This window comes from Spea bombifrons, chromosome 5, assembly GCF_027358695.1.
Source record: "Spea bombifrons isolate aSpeBom1 chromosome 5, aSpeBom1.2.pri, whole genome shotgun sequence".
Taxonomy (NCBI): Eukaryota; Metazoa; Chordata; class Amphibia; order Anura; family Pelobatidae; genus Spea; species Spea bombifrons.
Genome location: NC_071091.1, coordinates 58,228,012 through 58,245,641, shown reverse-complemented (window position 1 = coordinate 58,245,641; position 17,630 = coordinate 58,228,012). Strand labels below are relative to the sequence as shown.

Below are 17,630 nucleotides of genomic sequence, written 5' to 3'. Positions count from 1 at the left end.
TTCAATATGTTGGTTCTGTTACATGCTTTTTTCATCTTGTGTTACAAGAACTACAACAACACATCTGTCCTTTATCTGGTCTCTTAGCCGATCCCCTAACTAAATTCTTGTACAATGCAAAACATTTGAATAATAAAATCTAAATAAGTTTAATGTCTTGTCCACTCATGGTCTTTAAATTTGACCGTCTAATCCATTAAACCTTTCTTTTTCTACATACTCTTGTTCTCTATGCCTATTCACTATTCATGATGGCCTGTCACACATTTCCTACATCCTCTGTGATTGTAAGAATAAGATATATTTACGTTTTTATTTGTTGCTCTCTAGTTATGGACATGGCTATGAAATATTCTCTGTAGCTTGTAACTATGCAAGGACCGTAATTGCTTCAGCATGTAAGGTAAGAGGGAATCCTATTAATGGCATAACTTTTCTTTTTATGAATACTGATCCCCCCATTTGCCAATAAAAATGATCTGCAAAATAAATACAGTATAAGAATATTAATGGGGGGGATGTTAAGCTTATTTTTGTTTGTTTTTTTGGATTTGTCCGGATGCTTTTCAAACTGTACTCATACTCAAACTCATGATTGGTTTCTTATTCTTTGGATGATTCACGTTGGGTTTTCATTTCTCTCTCTAGGCTTCCAAAAGAGAACATGCATCCATTATCTTGTGGAGTTCCACGAGCTGGAAGCAGATACAGAGCTTGTCTTTTCACAATCTGACTGTTACTCAGATGGCATTTTCGCCTGATGACAAATTTTTATTAGCAGTTTCCAGAGATAGAATGTGGTCTCTGTGGAAGAAGCAGGAGGAAACCCCAGCACAATCAGGTGAGTAGAGCAGCAACTGCGCTAATTGGATCCCTGTCCATAAAAATAAGGTAAAGCCCAGGCGGTTCATTTGTGTATTTAAAATAATTGAATTAGGGTTTATTATTTTAAAATTTAAGTTAATGTAAGTTTTGCACATTAAATTTGTAGGACAGGGATAGAACAATGAGTTCACCCGCAGCTAAATGATGCTTCAGTGTATTTCCAGCTTCGGCTATTTTTCCGTAACATCTCATCTTGTGCAAACTGCTCTTTGGAGAGCCGTGTTTCTGCAAGTAATAGGTGTCACGTGGAAGGCATAATCTAACTTGTGGGTCATTCAGGAAATACCTTAGAAACAATTAGTCTTTGGTCGGCACTCATGGATATTTAAGCATACGTTTTAAAAAAAAAAAAGACATTTTCTGATGTATAACAGTAAAATATAGTAAATATCTGCATTAACTAAAAATGTTTGTAGGAATATATTTAATCAGTTGCTTGCAGGAGAAAGGGCTTTACCAGCATGTGTCTGGATCAGTCCTTCTTTCCCATTGACTTGTGAATCTAAAAGAAAGGTGGCTTAGGCAAACGGGAAAGCTTTTGCTATGTTTAGCTGCTAGCTACTATAGAATATTTAGCATGTTTCTTTTTATTAATCACCTGCTTTTGTGACAGCTAAAATAGTTTGCTCATGAAGAATCAATATAAATGTGTCCGTGTTACTCTGCTGAATGTAACACTTAAGTAACTAGTGCAGTATTAGAAACATCAGTCATAGTATTGTTGAATGTTCAAACCCATAAATTGTTTCCTCAAAATGTATCCCTTCGTTTTAGACGAGGACACTTAATTGTTCCACGATACAAAAGCAACCACTGATAGGCCGCTGCCATAAAGTTAAAAAAATAAAAGTGTTTCCTATACACATTTAGCCCATCTAGTCCACCTGTTTAACCTGATGTTTTCCTGACTGAAACGCTAATCAGTCCATGGTCTTGGATCCAGGATAGCTTTACGTCTCATGCATGCTTCATTTCCATAGTTGTATTAGCATCTACAGAATCTGCTGGGAGGCTGTTCCACATGGCACAGGCTTCTCCCTTTATTATGTTCCTTGGCCCTATGCGACAGTCAATGAGGGAATGACAATCATATAGGACACATGCTGGCTCTGAAATACTCGCCTAACTAGGTAGCCATGTCTGCTTAGAAAGGTTGTGTTTATTTTCATCCGCGATCCCAGCCTCCATCAAACCTTAACACATAAAAACCTCTGTTTGTTTCATCAAGAGAAAATGTATGCATTGCAATAGCGGAAAATGTGAACTCCCTGCACAGTTCAGATATTATATGACTTGAGGGTGCCGCGGCTAATAATTTGTACCCTATTGTTAGATGTGATGTGGCGTGATAGCCTCCATACATCATCGCTGCTAGACTCCAGAGCGGGAGGGACGGCACAGCAGAGTGCGTGAGAAATTCTGCAAACCAGGCAGCACAGAACGCCTTCTCTGCTACTGAAAGGCAGAGGCTGTAAAATCCGTTGAATAAATATATATATATATATATATATATATATATATATATATATATATATATATATATAGTATATCTGTGAAAACAAAGCCATATTAAAGAAATAATGCCATTCTAGCCTATCTGATACAATTACTAGTGTTACTCTACTGTAATCATGGGGATTCTTCCACAAAGACTTTTACATATCTCTCTTTTTTTGTGTTCCCTAAGCAGAACCTAGGTTTATCCTGCATGCGCACACTGACAAGAATACATCCGTACACAGCAGGATCATTTGGTCATGTGACTGGACTCCAGACAGCAGATATTTTATCACCGGAAGCCGAGATAAAAAGGTATGCCGTAGTGCTTCTTTTCACCATCCGTTTGTAAGACCCGGAAATGGAATTTGACAGAATAACAAAGTAAAGATGTGCAGTTTACTGACAGCCTCAATAAAGAACAACACGTGTTTAATTAAAGGTAACTACCTGAGGTAGAAGCTGCAGCTGCCCTCCTCCACCATCAGACAACAGTATCCTATTCTTTTGCTATTAAATAAAAAGGACCTGCCATCGTGGCTCTGTTCACGCACATATTGGGTTGATGATACTGTCTTTTACAGTGTTTTTTATGTGATTGAGACAGAGGGTCTAACAACATGCTGTGGTTAGTCAATCAGTCAAATCTATTTTCCATCACCTACAACAAAAGTTCTTGTTCTTGTATTTTTATTTTTAAGGATTATGTAACTTGGTGGATGGGAGCATTGCCATTCAGTACAGACAATTGACGATGATTTCAATTATTTCTTAGGTCATTGTTTGGGGTGACTGTCAGTCTTATGACGAAGATGAAAGCAATACGTCTGTTTCTATAAAGCCTTGTTCCACCCTTCTGGATACTGGGGATTCTGTCACCGCAGTCAGCGTAAGCAGAGTGCTTGCGCATAATGGGAGGTAAGTCTTCGTTTACATGGACTAAATGGTGACGGGAGCCAAAAATACCACGCTTGCCTGTACGTCCGCGCATGTTAGTAACTGTAGAAAAAAAGTAGAGACAATAGTAGTCCTTCATGATGTGGGAGCTTTGTAGTGCACAAGTATAGTCAAGCTTTACTTATAACTCTACAGCGCAGCCAGCCATTTTCCTTTCCCTGCCGTGCCATATTATTACAAAAATGCCAAAAAATCGTATTCTATATAACTAGTGAACTCTGGATGAACATGCAAAGCGATAAATCACCTTAAATGTTTTGTCCTGTGCATTCAGATGTGGGGTTGCTTGCCATTCTAAGCGCACAAACGGCAAGCACCATGAAGTGGACTCTTGCATGATGATATATTGCGGCATAAAACACACGTTTTGTCCATTTGTTTCCTATCCTTCTTTGTATATTTTGCTGGACAAAGTTTGGTAAACTTTGTCTTCTGGAGTATATGTTTATGGCGGTCAGATACAAGTTTCCTTCTTCAAATCTGTTCCTTTTGCACAAATTGTGGAATTCAGGCTCCTTACTTTTACCAAAAAAGAATAAAATATAGTGTGAAGTATTGGAAGCTTGACATCTATCATCTCAACTGTTTTTCTTCAGGGACAAATAGATAAACTGAAAAAAAAATATTATAACCTAAATATTTGGCAGCACGTCCATTATTTCCTAAAATATACATGATCTTATGGATATTTTTCTGTTGGCAAAACCTGTCCTTTATCCCTTTTCATGTGTAATATAATACTTGCGGTGGGATTGTACTACATTTTCGACCACGTACTATAGCCTTATTTGTGGTTTTCGAGGAAATGTTCTCATAAGGGGTGGGGGCCATCTTGTTAATGACCCCTCTAGTCCCTTGATTGCAGCTGCTGTGGTTAGTAGCCTTCGCTTTTGGTTTTCTGGTCTCAACTAATCAGTGTTCCTAGTCATATTTTATTCATTAAGACGATGGAGCAAAATGAGCAAAATGAAAGAATACCATTTCTAAAGCCCTTTGTTTTAGTTTATCTCCGTTCTAGAGGTAACCTTTTCATTTTTGTCTACCCTAGTTATATTATTGCCATTGGATTAGAATGCGGACAGATTTCTCTGTACACGTGGCAGCACAGTGGTACAATAAATGACTGGACAAAATTTGTTGAGATGGACAAAAGGTTGGTACAGATTATATATCTTTATTTTAAAGATTATCTATTCCTGCATTATTTTTCTAGTATACACTTTCAGCAAACCGCAATATTAACAATGCCTATTTGGTTAAAAAGAATTCTTAAAGGATCCAGCTCTCTCCATGTGTTAAATCTTGGTCTGCTTCCCTGTACATATGGAGGTGCTATAACCTTAAAGGATACCTAACAATATTTAGTAAATCACAAAGAAATATTTTTAAAAGGCAGGTATGTAGTGCTTGTTATAACAGGTGTCTCCTATCTGAGATATCACCAGCTCTATTAAAGATCAATATAATTTTATATTACGGAGCACCATTTACAACCAACTGGTAAAATTATAGGGACTTCAGACATTACAGGCTGTATATAATATGTCCCAAAAATAGGCCCAGTGCATATCTTTATATTCTACATGTGCACCTACTCTACAGTATCCAGGCATCTCACACGTTTTACTTTTGTGCTGAATAATGGCCAGTTATATCCTCCTTTGCGAACCATATAATTAAACACTTCCTCCACTTGGTGTGTTTTGTACTGTACTGTAAAAGACTCCATTTATTGCTTTGAGGCTGATTCCTTGTATTCAAGAGACAGCGTTTACAATCCCTTTTTCCCTCTAACAATATATATATATATATATATATATATATATATATATATATATGTATCTTAATACTTAAATCATTAATAATGTGCTAAATCCCAAATTAGAATTCTGTATTCAATCAGTATACACTGATATTTGCGTCAGGATGTTTATTACTTATTTTTATAACCTAGGAGTCTAAATTCTTAGACAATGTTTACTTTTTAAAAATGTTTGAAAAAAGAAATGCTTAGTTTTTTCTTAAAACACATAATATCATAGATTTAATGTTGACTTTATGGAACAATTATCCACTGAGAAGTTACGTGTCTACAACCTCTTATTGTATATCTATGTATTTATTAATATTATCTTTTATTTATATAGCGCCAACAATTTAGGCAGCGATTAATACAATACATATATTCAAGGGGTATGATAAGAATTGACAGACTAAGACAAAACGATCCATTAGGTGGAGAGAGCCCTACTCGCAAGCTTACAATCTTGAGGGATATATATATATATTAGTATTATTAACTATTATTGGATACTAACGCTCAATTTTCCCAAGTTCAGTATTTGTAATTTTTGTATTATTATTATTATGCTTTTATTATAATTTAGTGCTTTTAGCATTGATAAAAAAAATCCAAAAACAGGCAGCATCATCACATCCCCAAAAAATCATTAGCCTGTAATTGAGATGTGTGACCTGACACTAATGTGTGGAGAGTTAAACTGATGGAGAGTTTGTAGTTTAAATTATTGACAAGAGAGGGGATAAAATGTCATTAGTGTTGTTAATATCCTTGGCGATTCCGGCATATTTAATACCTGCAGGTTGTGACAAGTCAATTTCTCTCAGTTGGCAGTAGTGAGATAAAGTAGACTAATTAGGTGAATGATGGCATTTGAGTCTTGCAGCCCAGCTGAGTTTGACATTTTACTGTTGTCACACACATCCTTGTTTTACTCTCCTAATTCTCCTATATATATATTTTTTTGTAGCCTTAGTCACACACTGGCTGTCAAACAGCTTTGTTGGAGAAGTTGCTCGGGCCGGGCTGGACATGATGATAAAGAAACCGGAGACTGGCTGCAGCTAGCGAGCTGCGGTGCTGATCATATCGTGAAGATATTCGATGTTTACAGGAAAGCGTTAGAATAATAAAATCTCAATATCAATAGTAAAAGGATGTTAAAAATAAATATTGTTTATATTGTGACTTCATCATTGGTGTGAAAACTTTCTTGAAAGTCTTCTTTAATAATTATGTCTTAAAATTCTAAATGCTATTTTATTTGGCCCAAAAGTCAGTTTGCATATGCTTATCGCGTTTACATTTATAATTGATGTAGGATCTATGGACAGTCTGTTAGTGTTTTTTAATCGACATACTCTGTATGTACTTATTCCCCTTTACAGATATTTTTTCAGATGTAAGTGTGCCACATACATTGCGATCCAAACATCGCTTGAGGGAAGAGAAATTTGATTCTTTTGACACATGCATCGTTTAACCTTTCCCCACAGTCCTTTATGTCACCTTATATTTATATAGTGTGTGTTTTCATCTTCAATCTGGCAAAATACGGATGAACATCAGCCAACCGGACACCAATATGTTCTGTAAAATATACCATTTGTTAATATGAATATTATTCTTGTTATTTACACTTGTCTAATTTTATCAAGTGCCTTTTGCTTTATAAAAAAACAAAAAAAACAAAAGAATGCAAATACATCTTGATCAATAAATATTCACCATGAGTTGGGTTTGGTAAGAATGCATTTCTATGAGCTGATGTTTCTGTATATGTTTAAACAAATATGCGGAGCACTTAGGACATGTTTGGGGTCCCGGAAATATGTTGTGCAATGGTATGCCTCTTTGAAGACCCAATCCCTTATGGTAACGTTTTAGAAATCCTGTGGCCACCATATTTTACCCCACTGTCTATTAAAGGTTAAAAGCTGCCTTTTTCGGTGTTCTATATCTCTTATTTCCCTGACCTGCAGCAAAAAATGGGAAGATAATTGAGTGCCTGCTGATTTAGTACATGCTACAAAAGAAGGCAGTTTTCAGAAAGGGTAACCGCTCTTTACTCTTATATGCAGAACTGGGCTGGCCACAGCGCGCACGGCACGGTCTTAGGTGGCTATACTTATTTTTAGAGTTCCGTTAACCTGGGCTAGTATCCCAATGTGATCTTACTTGATTAAAACATTGGTATTTATTCACCAATAACCAATAAATGGTTGCAGAACTGTTGAACATTTCAACTTATGGAACTATACAATATGCGGGGTCAGCTGAAGCAGAAGATGTGGGGGCAGGGAAAGAAACTAGACTGTATCTTAAAAACAAATTTAGGCAACTGTCTCTTACAAAACATACAAATGCAAAACAACATGTGATGTTTTTAATGCATTTCAAGAAGCAAGCAGAGTCCTTTTTAGGGGGGTCTAATGTCCCTGACACCCCCACTATGGAAGAATGCAAATGGAACAGAATTTGCAGCCATGCTGCCAAGCTGCCTTCTTCCTCCATGATCTGACATTTCTTGCCACCGATTGGCTGCTTTAAGCTGTCAATCAGTGACAGGAAAGTGCTTGCTTTGAAATCAATAGGGGAACTTGTGTCTCAGCAGAACGCAGCAGCAGCTTTCACCAGAGATGGAAGCGACTAGAGGCGAGTATATCGCATGCAGGAATGTGTATTTGGCTGGATGCATCTCCTGTAGAGCATTTAACTGGGGAGCGGATGCATTTGGGGGATTCTACAGAAAACCACACAGCATATGATGACTGGAGTGTTCCTATAAGTTTTACCAGAGTAGAACGAGGGTCTTGCCAACAGACGTATAGGTTTGTGTAAGCCCCTGGCCTTACAACATATAACAATTCACTTTTATTTTAACTAGTGCCTGGAATCATGGCAATGTATAACGTATAAATATGCATATATTGTTAAAGCATAGGCAATGTTTCTTATAGCCTTAGTCATATAAAATATTTCTGTGGTAACACAAAAATGAGGATTGCTGCTTGGAATGCAAAGTCAGTCATATTGGCAATATTTTTTAACCTACGTCTCTTATCCATGAAGTCTGCAAATCGTGTTTGTAGCCTACAGATGTACTGTATGATTAATTTATAAACCAAAGAAAATTCATATATGATATATTCGAGTTTTACAGTTTAAATGCACAGTCTTGCATTACTTTAGACAACAAAGATACACATTGGGGTTACTTAATGAATAGGTAATGTTCATTTCAGTTAATGACACTGGGTCAAAATATACAGCCCAGAACCTTCTAATGTCTTTTACAAGATGTCCAGGTTCAATCACTACATTTCATTTTATATGAACTATTATGTGAATAGCTAATCACAAAACAACTCACGTTGTATACCACCATTATCTGTAATTTTTTTTGTTTGTTTTTGTTAGATCATCATCTTCCTTTTAGTATTGTGGTAATGCACACAGCTAAGCCAGTTGATCGTTAACACATAATATGAACATCTTTCTGTACCTTTTTAGCTCACCATACCCTTGGTGCAAAGTTGGGCAGTCATCTAAACCTTGTCCCTATATCATGCTGTTTGTACTAGTTAGAAAACATGTCAGAAAAATGTAAATAGAACAGTCAATCAAGAAAAAAGAGGCCAGTTGGAAACATCAACATCTCAGGAGAATGAGCACAAAATATAATCAGGCGAATGAGCACAAAATATACTGTGTACTTGAGTATTGTTATCACCGTTGTAGTAACATTAGAACATGATTACTGCTGGTTCAACTCAAGATGATCCCTCTGTTGGACCATGGCTCAATTAGGACATTTTCCTACCTGAACGCACGCTATACATTAAGTGGATGGTTGACAGGAGCAGTTACTGCTAGCAACCCATCATATCTGCATTGAAGCAATAGTTTTGTATTACGTTTAGGCCCAGGATATCTTTCACAAATACAAAATTCCAATGTAGGAAGTATGTTCAACCCCCTGAAAATTAAACAAGGTGGTTTGCAATATCCATATCATAGACTAATTATCATTTCTTTATTCTTAATAAACCATTATTTCAATATGATTAACTGAATCTGTGTGTGTGTGTGTGTGGGGGGGGTTGTTATAACAGACCATATATTTAGCAATAAGACATTTTTATGGACTTTCCACACTATTATGTTGTAAAGCTTGAAAGTTAAGGCTGTAAAAGACATTGGATTGCGAATGAATTGCACAGAACCTAGTTCATTCTTTAATTCTAACAGTCCCAGAAACAATGCATGCAAATGTAACATTGCATTAAAAAGTCATTTGCATCCAGAAAATTACAGAAAAGAAAATTAACTACACAGAAAAGTTTATCGGCATCTCTGCCGATAAAGTATAATCCTCGTACAAACTGACACAACAGGGAAAGTTGAAATAAGTTGTCCTTACAGCTGTCATTCATCGTGACATATTGATTTTCTTCTATAGCAGGGAAAATATAGCTTTTTTTGTTCATAGTATGTATTCATTTTATAGAGCCAGATTTTCCTTCAGTATTATATTTTTTATATACAGTTTTCAGCGTACACTATTTGATAACACTGCACACTTTCGTAAAGGAGCTGTTCCACATAACCTTATTATATAACTGTTCTGTCTTCTTACACGTTCACTCAGTGTGCAGTCTGACATTCAGTATAAACCATTCCTGTCTTCCAAATAAGAGGACTGTTCTTTGTAGTTTAACTTGTTTATTGGTGAACAGGTTGTTGAGTATATATGGCAAAACAGGATTACACACATGTAATGTGATGTGGTAATGTGATGTGGTAAAACTATAAGGATACAAATAACATGTATAAGTACAAGGCACATGAAATGCATGTATAATGACATTACATAACAGTTAAGTACATGGCAAAATGGCTGCCTATACATAGAATGACATGACTAGCTAACAGTCTAACAGTTAACTTTCCTGAGTAATAATACAAATAACTGAACAGCTCTGAATACTATAATGTCCCTGAAACAGAAGTAAATGTCTCACCAGATATGCTATTACACAGATGGTGGAGTTTTGGAAGGAGACATACAGAGACAGCTCTGATGATGAGTCCTGGTGACTGAAGACTGTAAAATGGAGGCTCCTCCCTCCCAGAATGCCTTGCAACCACCCACAATGCATTATTCTTTAACTAGAAAACAAGGTGTAATACAACTTAACACCGCTAGATGGAGCTATAATTTACTAAAGAAGTCTAAGGTGGCAAAAAGGTGAACTGTAAAGATTCTCAAACCCTGCTGGGCAGAACACTCCCCGTCTGGCGTCAACTGACGCCACTACTAGGTATCTCAGGTGAAAACAATAAAACAAGTTCCGCTACTGGCCTGAGGAATAGCTTGCATTCGCCAAGCCTACATACTTTGACCTCAGCCTTGCGTACGTTCCTATCCTTGCTTGGGAATGTGTTGGTGATGAGTCCCAGTGGCCACTCATTCCGGTGCGACTGGCTGTCTTTCATGAGCACCACATCCCCAGGTCTGATGTTCGGCTTGTTAGTTTGCCACTTCCTTCTCGACTGTAGGGTAGAGATATACTGCTTCCTCCACCTGTCCCAGAAGGCATTAGAAAGACTTTGCACCTGCCTCCATTGTCATCTGTAGAGGTCTTTATCGTTGAATTCTCCAAGAGGAGCACTCGGACTGCTGGTCTTCTGCGTGAGTAACATGGCAGGAGTGAGAATGGTCAAATCTTCAGGGTCGCTGGAAAGAGTAGTCAACGGTCTTGCATTCATGATAGCTGAAACTTCTGTCAAGAAGGTGGTCAAACTTTCATGTGTGAGTCTTGTACTCCCCACTTGCAAGAAGATAGAATCCAAGATTTTTCTTGCTATCCCTATCATCCTTTCCCAGATGCCGCCCATGTGAGAAGAATGAGGTGGATTAAAGGTCCAGGTGCATCCTTGCTCATTCAAGTATCTTTCCACATTGGTAGTGTCCAAGTTGGAAGGAATTTGAAGTTCTCTCACTGCCCCGACGAAATTCGTGCCTCTGTCTGAACGAATATGCTTCACGGGCCCTCTGATGGCAATAAAGCGTCGAAGTGCGTTTATGAAACTTGAAGTGTCCAAGGATTCAATCACTTCTATACGGACAGCTCTGCTGGACATACAAGTAAACATGACCGCCCAGCGTTTTGCGCTGGCGTGAATACCTCTAGTGTGCCGTGTAGCTACTGACCAAGGACCAAATACATCCAGACCAACGTTGGTGAAAGGAGGATCTGTACTGAGCCTCTCAGTTGGAAGATTGGCCATCTTTGGGTTCTGGAACATGCCACGAAGTTTGCGACAGGTAACGCAGTTGAAGATGAGCTTACTCACACACCTCTTAGCTCCAATTATCCATAGTCCGGCAGCTCGTAGATTCCCTTCGGTAAACAATCGGCCTTGATGTTTCACTAGAACGTGGTGGTGCCGCACGAGCAGAGTTGTGACATGATGATGTCCAGGAATTATTACAGGATGTTTCTCCACAAATCCCACTTTGGCTTCTTGAATACGGCCTCCTATTCTTAGCAACCCGTCTTGGTCAATGAAGGGATCAAGCTTCTTCAAAGCGCTATCCTTGATGACTGTTTGGCCTTTGTTGAGGCAGTCTATTTCTTTAGCATAACATTCACGTTGTATAGTGCAAATTATTATGTTCTTGGATTTTTCCAAATTAGGAGCGGTAAAGGCATGTTTGCAGTGGTGCCAACCTTTGCAGGGCTTCTGGCTCTCAGGTAATGTCGACTTGTAAGACTGAGCGATATGAACTAGACAGGCTATAGCACGAACAAGCGACATCCAGGTGGAGAACCTGACGAAACGATGAGATTTGAGTTGGTGATCCGAAGTCACCGTACATAGAACAGATACTTCAGGTCGGATTTCTTCGTCGGCATCTGAGTCTACCAATCCAAACGAGTCAGGTTCAATGTTGCAAGATGTTGAACGGTACAGGAATGCAGGACCCATAAACCATGTTGTGTCTTTAAGGTGACTTGCTGCGACAGATCTAGTCGCATGGTCCGCAGGATTATGGTGTGTGGACACATAGTGCCACTGTTTAGGACAAGTGGATCTCCTGATCCTTAGCACCCGATTGCTGACATAGACATAAAAGCGTCTCGTTTCGTTGCAAATATATCCTAGGACTACCTTACTGTCCGTGTAAAATTCGACTTCCCCGATTTCCAGGTTCATTCCTGTTGTTATAAGTTCGGCCAACTCCACTGCAAGCACAGCAGCACAGAGTTCCAGTCTGGGTATCGTGTGCTCGCGGAGTGGCGCCAGTTTAGTCCGGCTCATAACAAAACCCACATGGCACTGTTCTTTGACATCTATGGTCTTCAAGTATGCTACGGCTGCAATCGCCTTGACTGAAGCGTCGCAGAAGATATAAAGTCTTTGCATCTTGACTTCAGTTGATGGCACAGAAGCATACGGTCGTGCCACGCGAAGGCTGGACAAAGCTTCTAGAGACTTCCTCCATCCTGTCCACAGGTCTTTTTTCTCCATGGGAAGCGGATCATCCCAATCAGCCGTCTCTGTGGTGAAGTCTCTTAACAACATTTTACCCTGAATGGTAACAGGCGTTACGAATCCCAGCGGATCATATAAGCTGTTTATGGTAGACAGGACTCCTCTGTGTGTGAAGGCTTTTTCTTCCTTGCTGATTTGGAAGGTGAACGTGTCTTCCTTTAAATCCCAGAGCAAACCGAGGCTTCGCTGCATCGGAAGGGAGTCTGTGCTAAGATCCAAGTCTTTTAGATCACTTGAGTGGTCTTGGGGTGAGAAGGCCTCCATTAACTCTAGACTGTTGGAGGAGATTTTGTGCAACCTCAAATTAGATAGAGCGAGCATTTCTTGAGCTCTTTTCAGGAGACTGATTGCGGTCTCGTTCGTGGGTGTAGATTTCAAGCAGTCGTCGACATAGAAATCTTTTTCCACAAAGGACCTGACATCCGTCCCATACTTTGCTTCACCCTCTCGAGCTGAATGTCTGAGACCGTAGATAGCAACTGCAGGGGAAGGACTGTTTCCGAAAATGTGCACTCTCATTCGATATTCTACAATGTCCTCATTGGGGTCGTTGTTGCGGTGCCAGAAGAACCTCAAGTAGTTTCTGTGTTCTTCCTTGACAAGGAAGCAGTGGAACATCTGTTGTATGTCGGCCATAAATGCTACGGAATCTCTGCGGAAGCGTAAAAGTATCTCCTGAAGTCTGTTGTTGAGGTCTGGACCAGACAGTAAGACGTCGTTTAGTGAGACGCCTTCGCATGTGGCACTCGAGTCGAATACTACTCTTATCTGTCCTGGTTTCTTAGGATGATACACGCCGAATATGGGTAAGTACCAACACTCTTCTGAGTCTTGGAGCGTGGGTGCAATCTCTGCGTGGTTGTTCTGGAATATTCTTTCCATGAATGTAAAGAAATGTTCTTTCATCTCTGGTGTCCTCTGAAGTTTGCGTTTGAGGGAGATAAATCGACTGTAGACAAGTTCTTTGTTGTTAGGTAAGCGTCGTCTCTCAGGTTTAAACGGTAAAGGTGCGACCCAGCTTTTCGACTTGTCTTTTACTATTCCTCGATCCATGATATCCAAGAACAGCCTGTCTTCTATGGACATTGCGACCCTGTTGTCTTCTCTTGTCCTGTGGAAGACTGTGCACCCTAAGTGATCTTGCTCACCATCGCAGGCGTGGTCTTCACAGGAGGGATCCACGAAAGGACAAGGCGCGGGAGCGCTGTGTGGCAATTCTTTTATCAGGAACCTACTCTGACATGGCTGGAATAGAGAAGGACGTCCATTTTCAAGTGTGTTGGTGAGCATACTGTTGACTGAGGTCGGCTTGTGCGCTCCTCCTAGACAGACGTCTCCTATGATGACCCATCCTAGGTCAAGTCTCTGGGCATATGGAGCGTTTTGGGGGCCATTAATCTGTCCTCTAGCCTTGTGAACTCGTAATATGTCTCTTCCAAGGAGTAAGACTATTGGGGCTTCTGGGTCCAGCTCCGGTATCAAATGAGCTATACGCCTCAGATGGGGGTGGTATGCTGCCAACTCTGGTGTAGGTATCTCGGACCGGTTGTCAGGAATGTGATTGCACTCCAGTATGGTTGGCAGGGACAAGCAGGTATGACCATCTATGGACTCTACCCTGTACCCAGTTGCTTTCCTCCCCGCCGTCTCAACGGTACCTGCACATGTCTTTAAGGAGTAGGGAGAACCGGGCCCAACGATGTTGAAGGTGTCGAAGAAGGTGGATTTAGCTAAAGACCTATTGCTTTGATCATCTAAGATTGCATATACCTTGATCGCCGTATCTCGGTGACCGACCGGATAAACTCTGACAAGGCAGATTTTTGAGCAGGACTTCCCTCCTGCAAGTCCTTTACAGATCTCTGTACACTGAGAAGTGACTGCTGGGGTGTCTATGTCAGTGTCTATCTGCTTTCTGTCATGCCCCTCTCCTTGGGATGATGTTTGAGAGGGTGGTCCAGGGTGTAAAGCCGTGTTGTGTTCTGTGCTACCGCATTCTGTGCATGTCACACTGACCTTACAGTTCCTGGCGTAGTGCGATGTTGTACTGCAGCATCTGAAGCAGATGTTGTTTTCTTTGAGGAATTCTTTGCGGTCCTCTAAGGACTTCTCTCTGAAGGCTCTGCATTTTAGTAGAGAATGTGGTTTCTTGTGCAGGGGGCATTGTCTGGTAAGATCTTCGAGTTTGTTCCCTTGAGAGGATTTAAACGACCTGTAAGGAGAACCTGTGGAGGCAACATTAGTTTTGTGGACTGCCACTGGTGTTTTATGAGGTTTGACACCAGGGGTAGTGGGACATGACAATGTAAAGTCAAAACTGGGATCATTTCTGATCCTTGCTTGTTGAGCAACAAAGTCTACAAACACCCTGAAGGGGGGAAATGGTACATTATGAACCTGTTTATAATGAGAACCATGCGTGATCCATTTCTCCTGTAGGTTATAAGGGAGTTTTAGAACAATCGGATTAACACCTCGGGCGGTGTCCAGGAATGCTAGCCCTGGCAGATCTCCTTCTGCTTGAGCAACCTGTACCTCTATTAGTAAGTCACTGAGTTCCCTGAGCTTTTGGTAACCCTTACCCACTATTCTGGGAAAATTATCAACTCTCTTATATAAAGCATTTTCTATAGCTTCTATTGACCCATAACACTCATTAAGTCTTTCCCACACCATCTTTAGGCCTTTGCTTGGATAGTTTATGTTAATGTCTCTGATTCTTCTGGCGTGTTCAGCAGACTCATTTCCAAGCCATTTTACCAAGAGATCTAACTCCTCACTACAGGAAAGATCTAAGTCCCTTATGGCGTTCTGGAAGGAGGCTCGCCATGCCCTGTAGTTCTCGGGGCGATCTGTGAACTTTACAAGTCCCTTGGTAACCAGCTCCCGTTTAGCAAAGAACTTAGCGAAGTCAATGGCAGCCCGGTTAGCGTCAATACTACCCGGTGTGCTGTTATGCTGCGTGTGTGGTGTATCACCATACCTTTTAGAGATTTCTGGCTCAGGGAAGTCTGTATAACACCGTTCTGATGCGAAGGGTGTCCCTTTAAGTTGAAGCGAAGGATGTAGCTTTTGTTCTGTAGGGCGGTAGTTGTGGTCAGCATCTCTTTGTCGCATATCGTCCTGCTCGAGGTACTGTGGTTCACGGTAGGATCTTTGGCACTCTGTAAAAGCTGGTTGATGTACTGGATCATAGTTGTCATCTGTCTTGGGATGCTGATGGACATATTCTGAGACGCGCTGTGCTGGATCTTGTTGATCTAGGTCTGGCCCGAGTACTTGGCTGTGTTTCTCAGATTCAGCGAACTCCGTGGCTTCTAGGAACTCTGCTTTGGCTATTGCGGCTGCCGCTTCTTTCTCCGCTGCGAGTTTTTCCAGTGACGCCTGCAGACACGCTGTCTGTTTCTTTAGTTGCATCTCTTGTGCAGCAAAGGAAGACCTTACTTTTGCAGCCTCAGCTTCTGCACGGGCGAGAGCAGCCATTTCTTTTATTGATGACTTGCTAGAGCGGCTTGCTCGTGACCTTGTCCCGTATGTTGATGCCTTGCTAGTGGACATGGTGTGCCTGTTTGCTGGCTGCTTAATGTCTCTGTGCAGACTCAGTCTAGGTAGGACTAGGAACGGACTTCAACGTGGTTTGGATCGTGTCGCGCTTGCTGGGGCTGCACTCTCGCTTCTTGTGACTGTATGGCCGCCGCTGCAATCTTGTACATAGGACTGCGTTGCTGATGGCGGCTCCGTACAGTCAGATCCACTATCGCTGGTGACTAGCAATCTGTTTTACTGTTCTGTCTTCTTACACGTTCACTCAGTGTGCAGTCTGACATTCAGTATAAACCATTCCTGTCTTCCAAATAAGAGGACTGTTCTTTGTAGTTTAACTTGTTTATTGGTGAACAGGTTGTTGAGTATATATGGCAAAACAGGATTACACACATGTAATGTGATGTGGTAATGTGATGTGGTAAAACTATAAGGATACAAATAACATGTATAAGTACAAGGCACATGAAATGCATGTATAATGACATTACATAACAGTTAAGTACATGGCAAAATGGCTGCCTATACATAGAATGACATGACTAGCTAACAGTCTAACAGTTAACTTTCCTGAGTAATAATACAAATAACTGAACAGCTCTGAATACTATAATGTCCCTGAAACAGAAGTAAATGTCTCACCAGATATGCTATTACACAGATGGTGGAGTTTTGGAAGGAGACATACAGAGACAGCTCTGATGATGAGTCCTGGTGACTGAAGACTGTAAAATGGAGGCTCCTCCCTCCCAGAATGCCTTGCAACCACCCACAATGCATTATTCTTTAACTAGAAAACAAGGTGTAATACAACTTAACACCGCTAGATGGAGCTATAATTTACTAAAGAAGTCTAAGGTGGCAAAAAGGTGAACTGTAAAGATTCTCAAACCCTGCTGGGCAGAACAATAACTAAAAGCAGCCTTTGAACCATCATCCCTGTTGAATGACCATGTTCTTCCCAGATATAATTTAACCCCTTAATGACAAAGCCCGTACATGTACGGACTCAAAATGCATTGTTTTCAATGGGTTTAGGGACCACCCATTGGGGTTAATAATATAAAATTTTGCCTCATTCAATGTTTTTTCCCCCAGAAGATGCTTAATCGTCTGGGACACAAATACAGGCACTCATAGGTTGCTAGAAAACCAAATCGTATCAGCACTTGTGAAAAAAGGGTCTTCAGTCAATTTTCCGGTGCACAGCCATTACTCCAACTGTGACTTTCCAATGCTTATATGAAGTCACAGTAGCGGTCAAGTTGGGACGCTCTGTATAAGCCCTACAATTTGTATCACTATTATGACCCATAGGTTGTTGCCATAAAAACTAAAAAAGTCATCATAAAGGTTTCTGTGTGGTTTTTTTTGTAACTAAACT

The 17,630-nt window shown here is 40.4% G+C and overlaps 1 protein-coding gene and 2 long non-coding RNA genes across 4 annotated transcripts in view; 1 reads left to right on the top strand and 2 right to left on the bottom strand.

The window, feature by feature from the left end:
* ELP2 (elongator acetyltransferase complex subunit 2) overlaps nucleotides 1-7,074 on the top strand; it is a 37,184-nt gene extending 30,110 nt beyond the window's left edge. Inside the window, exons 17-22 of one of the 2 annotated variants that reach the window (XM_053467696.1) lie at nucleotides 331-403; nucleotides 649-841; nucleotides 2,576-2,697; nucleotides 3,158-3,300; nucleotides 4,388-4,492; nucleotides 6,111-7,074. In XM_053467696.1, coding sequence (XP_053323671.1) covers nucleotides 331-403; nucleotides 649-841; nucleotides 2,576-2,697; nucleotides 3,158-3,300; nucleotides 4,388-4,492; nucleotides 6,111-6,270 — 796 coding nt within the window. In that variant the 3' untranslated portion in view covers nucleotides 6,271-7,074. Of the gene's footprint in view, nucleotides 1-330; nucleotides 404-648; nucleotides 842-2,572; nucleotides 2,698-3,157; nucleotides 3,301-4,387; nucleotides 4,493-6,110 lie in introns of both variants that reach the window. The other variant, XM_053467695.1, reaches the window with a different exon arrangement.
* A 2,771-nt stretch (nucleotides 7,075-9,845) lies between these two features.
* Nucleotides 9,846-10,501, bottom strand: LOC128497574 (uncharacterized). Its single transcript, XR_008354328.1, has 2 exons — nucleotides 10,165-10,501; nucleotides 9,846-9,949 (listed from the first exon to the last, which is right to left on the bottom strand). It is a non-coding gene; the product is annotated as an uncharacterized LOC128497574 (long non-coding RNA).
* A 5,684-nt stretch (nucleotides 10,502-16,185) lies between these two features.
* LOC128497573 (uncharacterized) lies at nucleotides 16,186-17,137 on the bottom strand. Its single transcript, XR_008354327.1, has 2 exons — nucleotides 16,889-17,137; nucleotides 16,186-16,673 (listed from the first exon to the last, which is right to left on the bottom strand). It is a non-coding gene; the product is annotated as an uncharacterized LOC128497573 (long non-coding RNA).
* Between the last annotated feature and the right edge of the window lie 493 nt (nucleotides 17,138-17,630).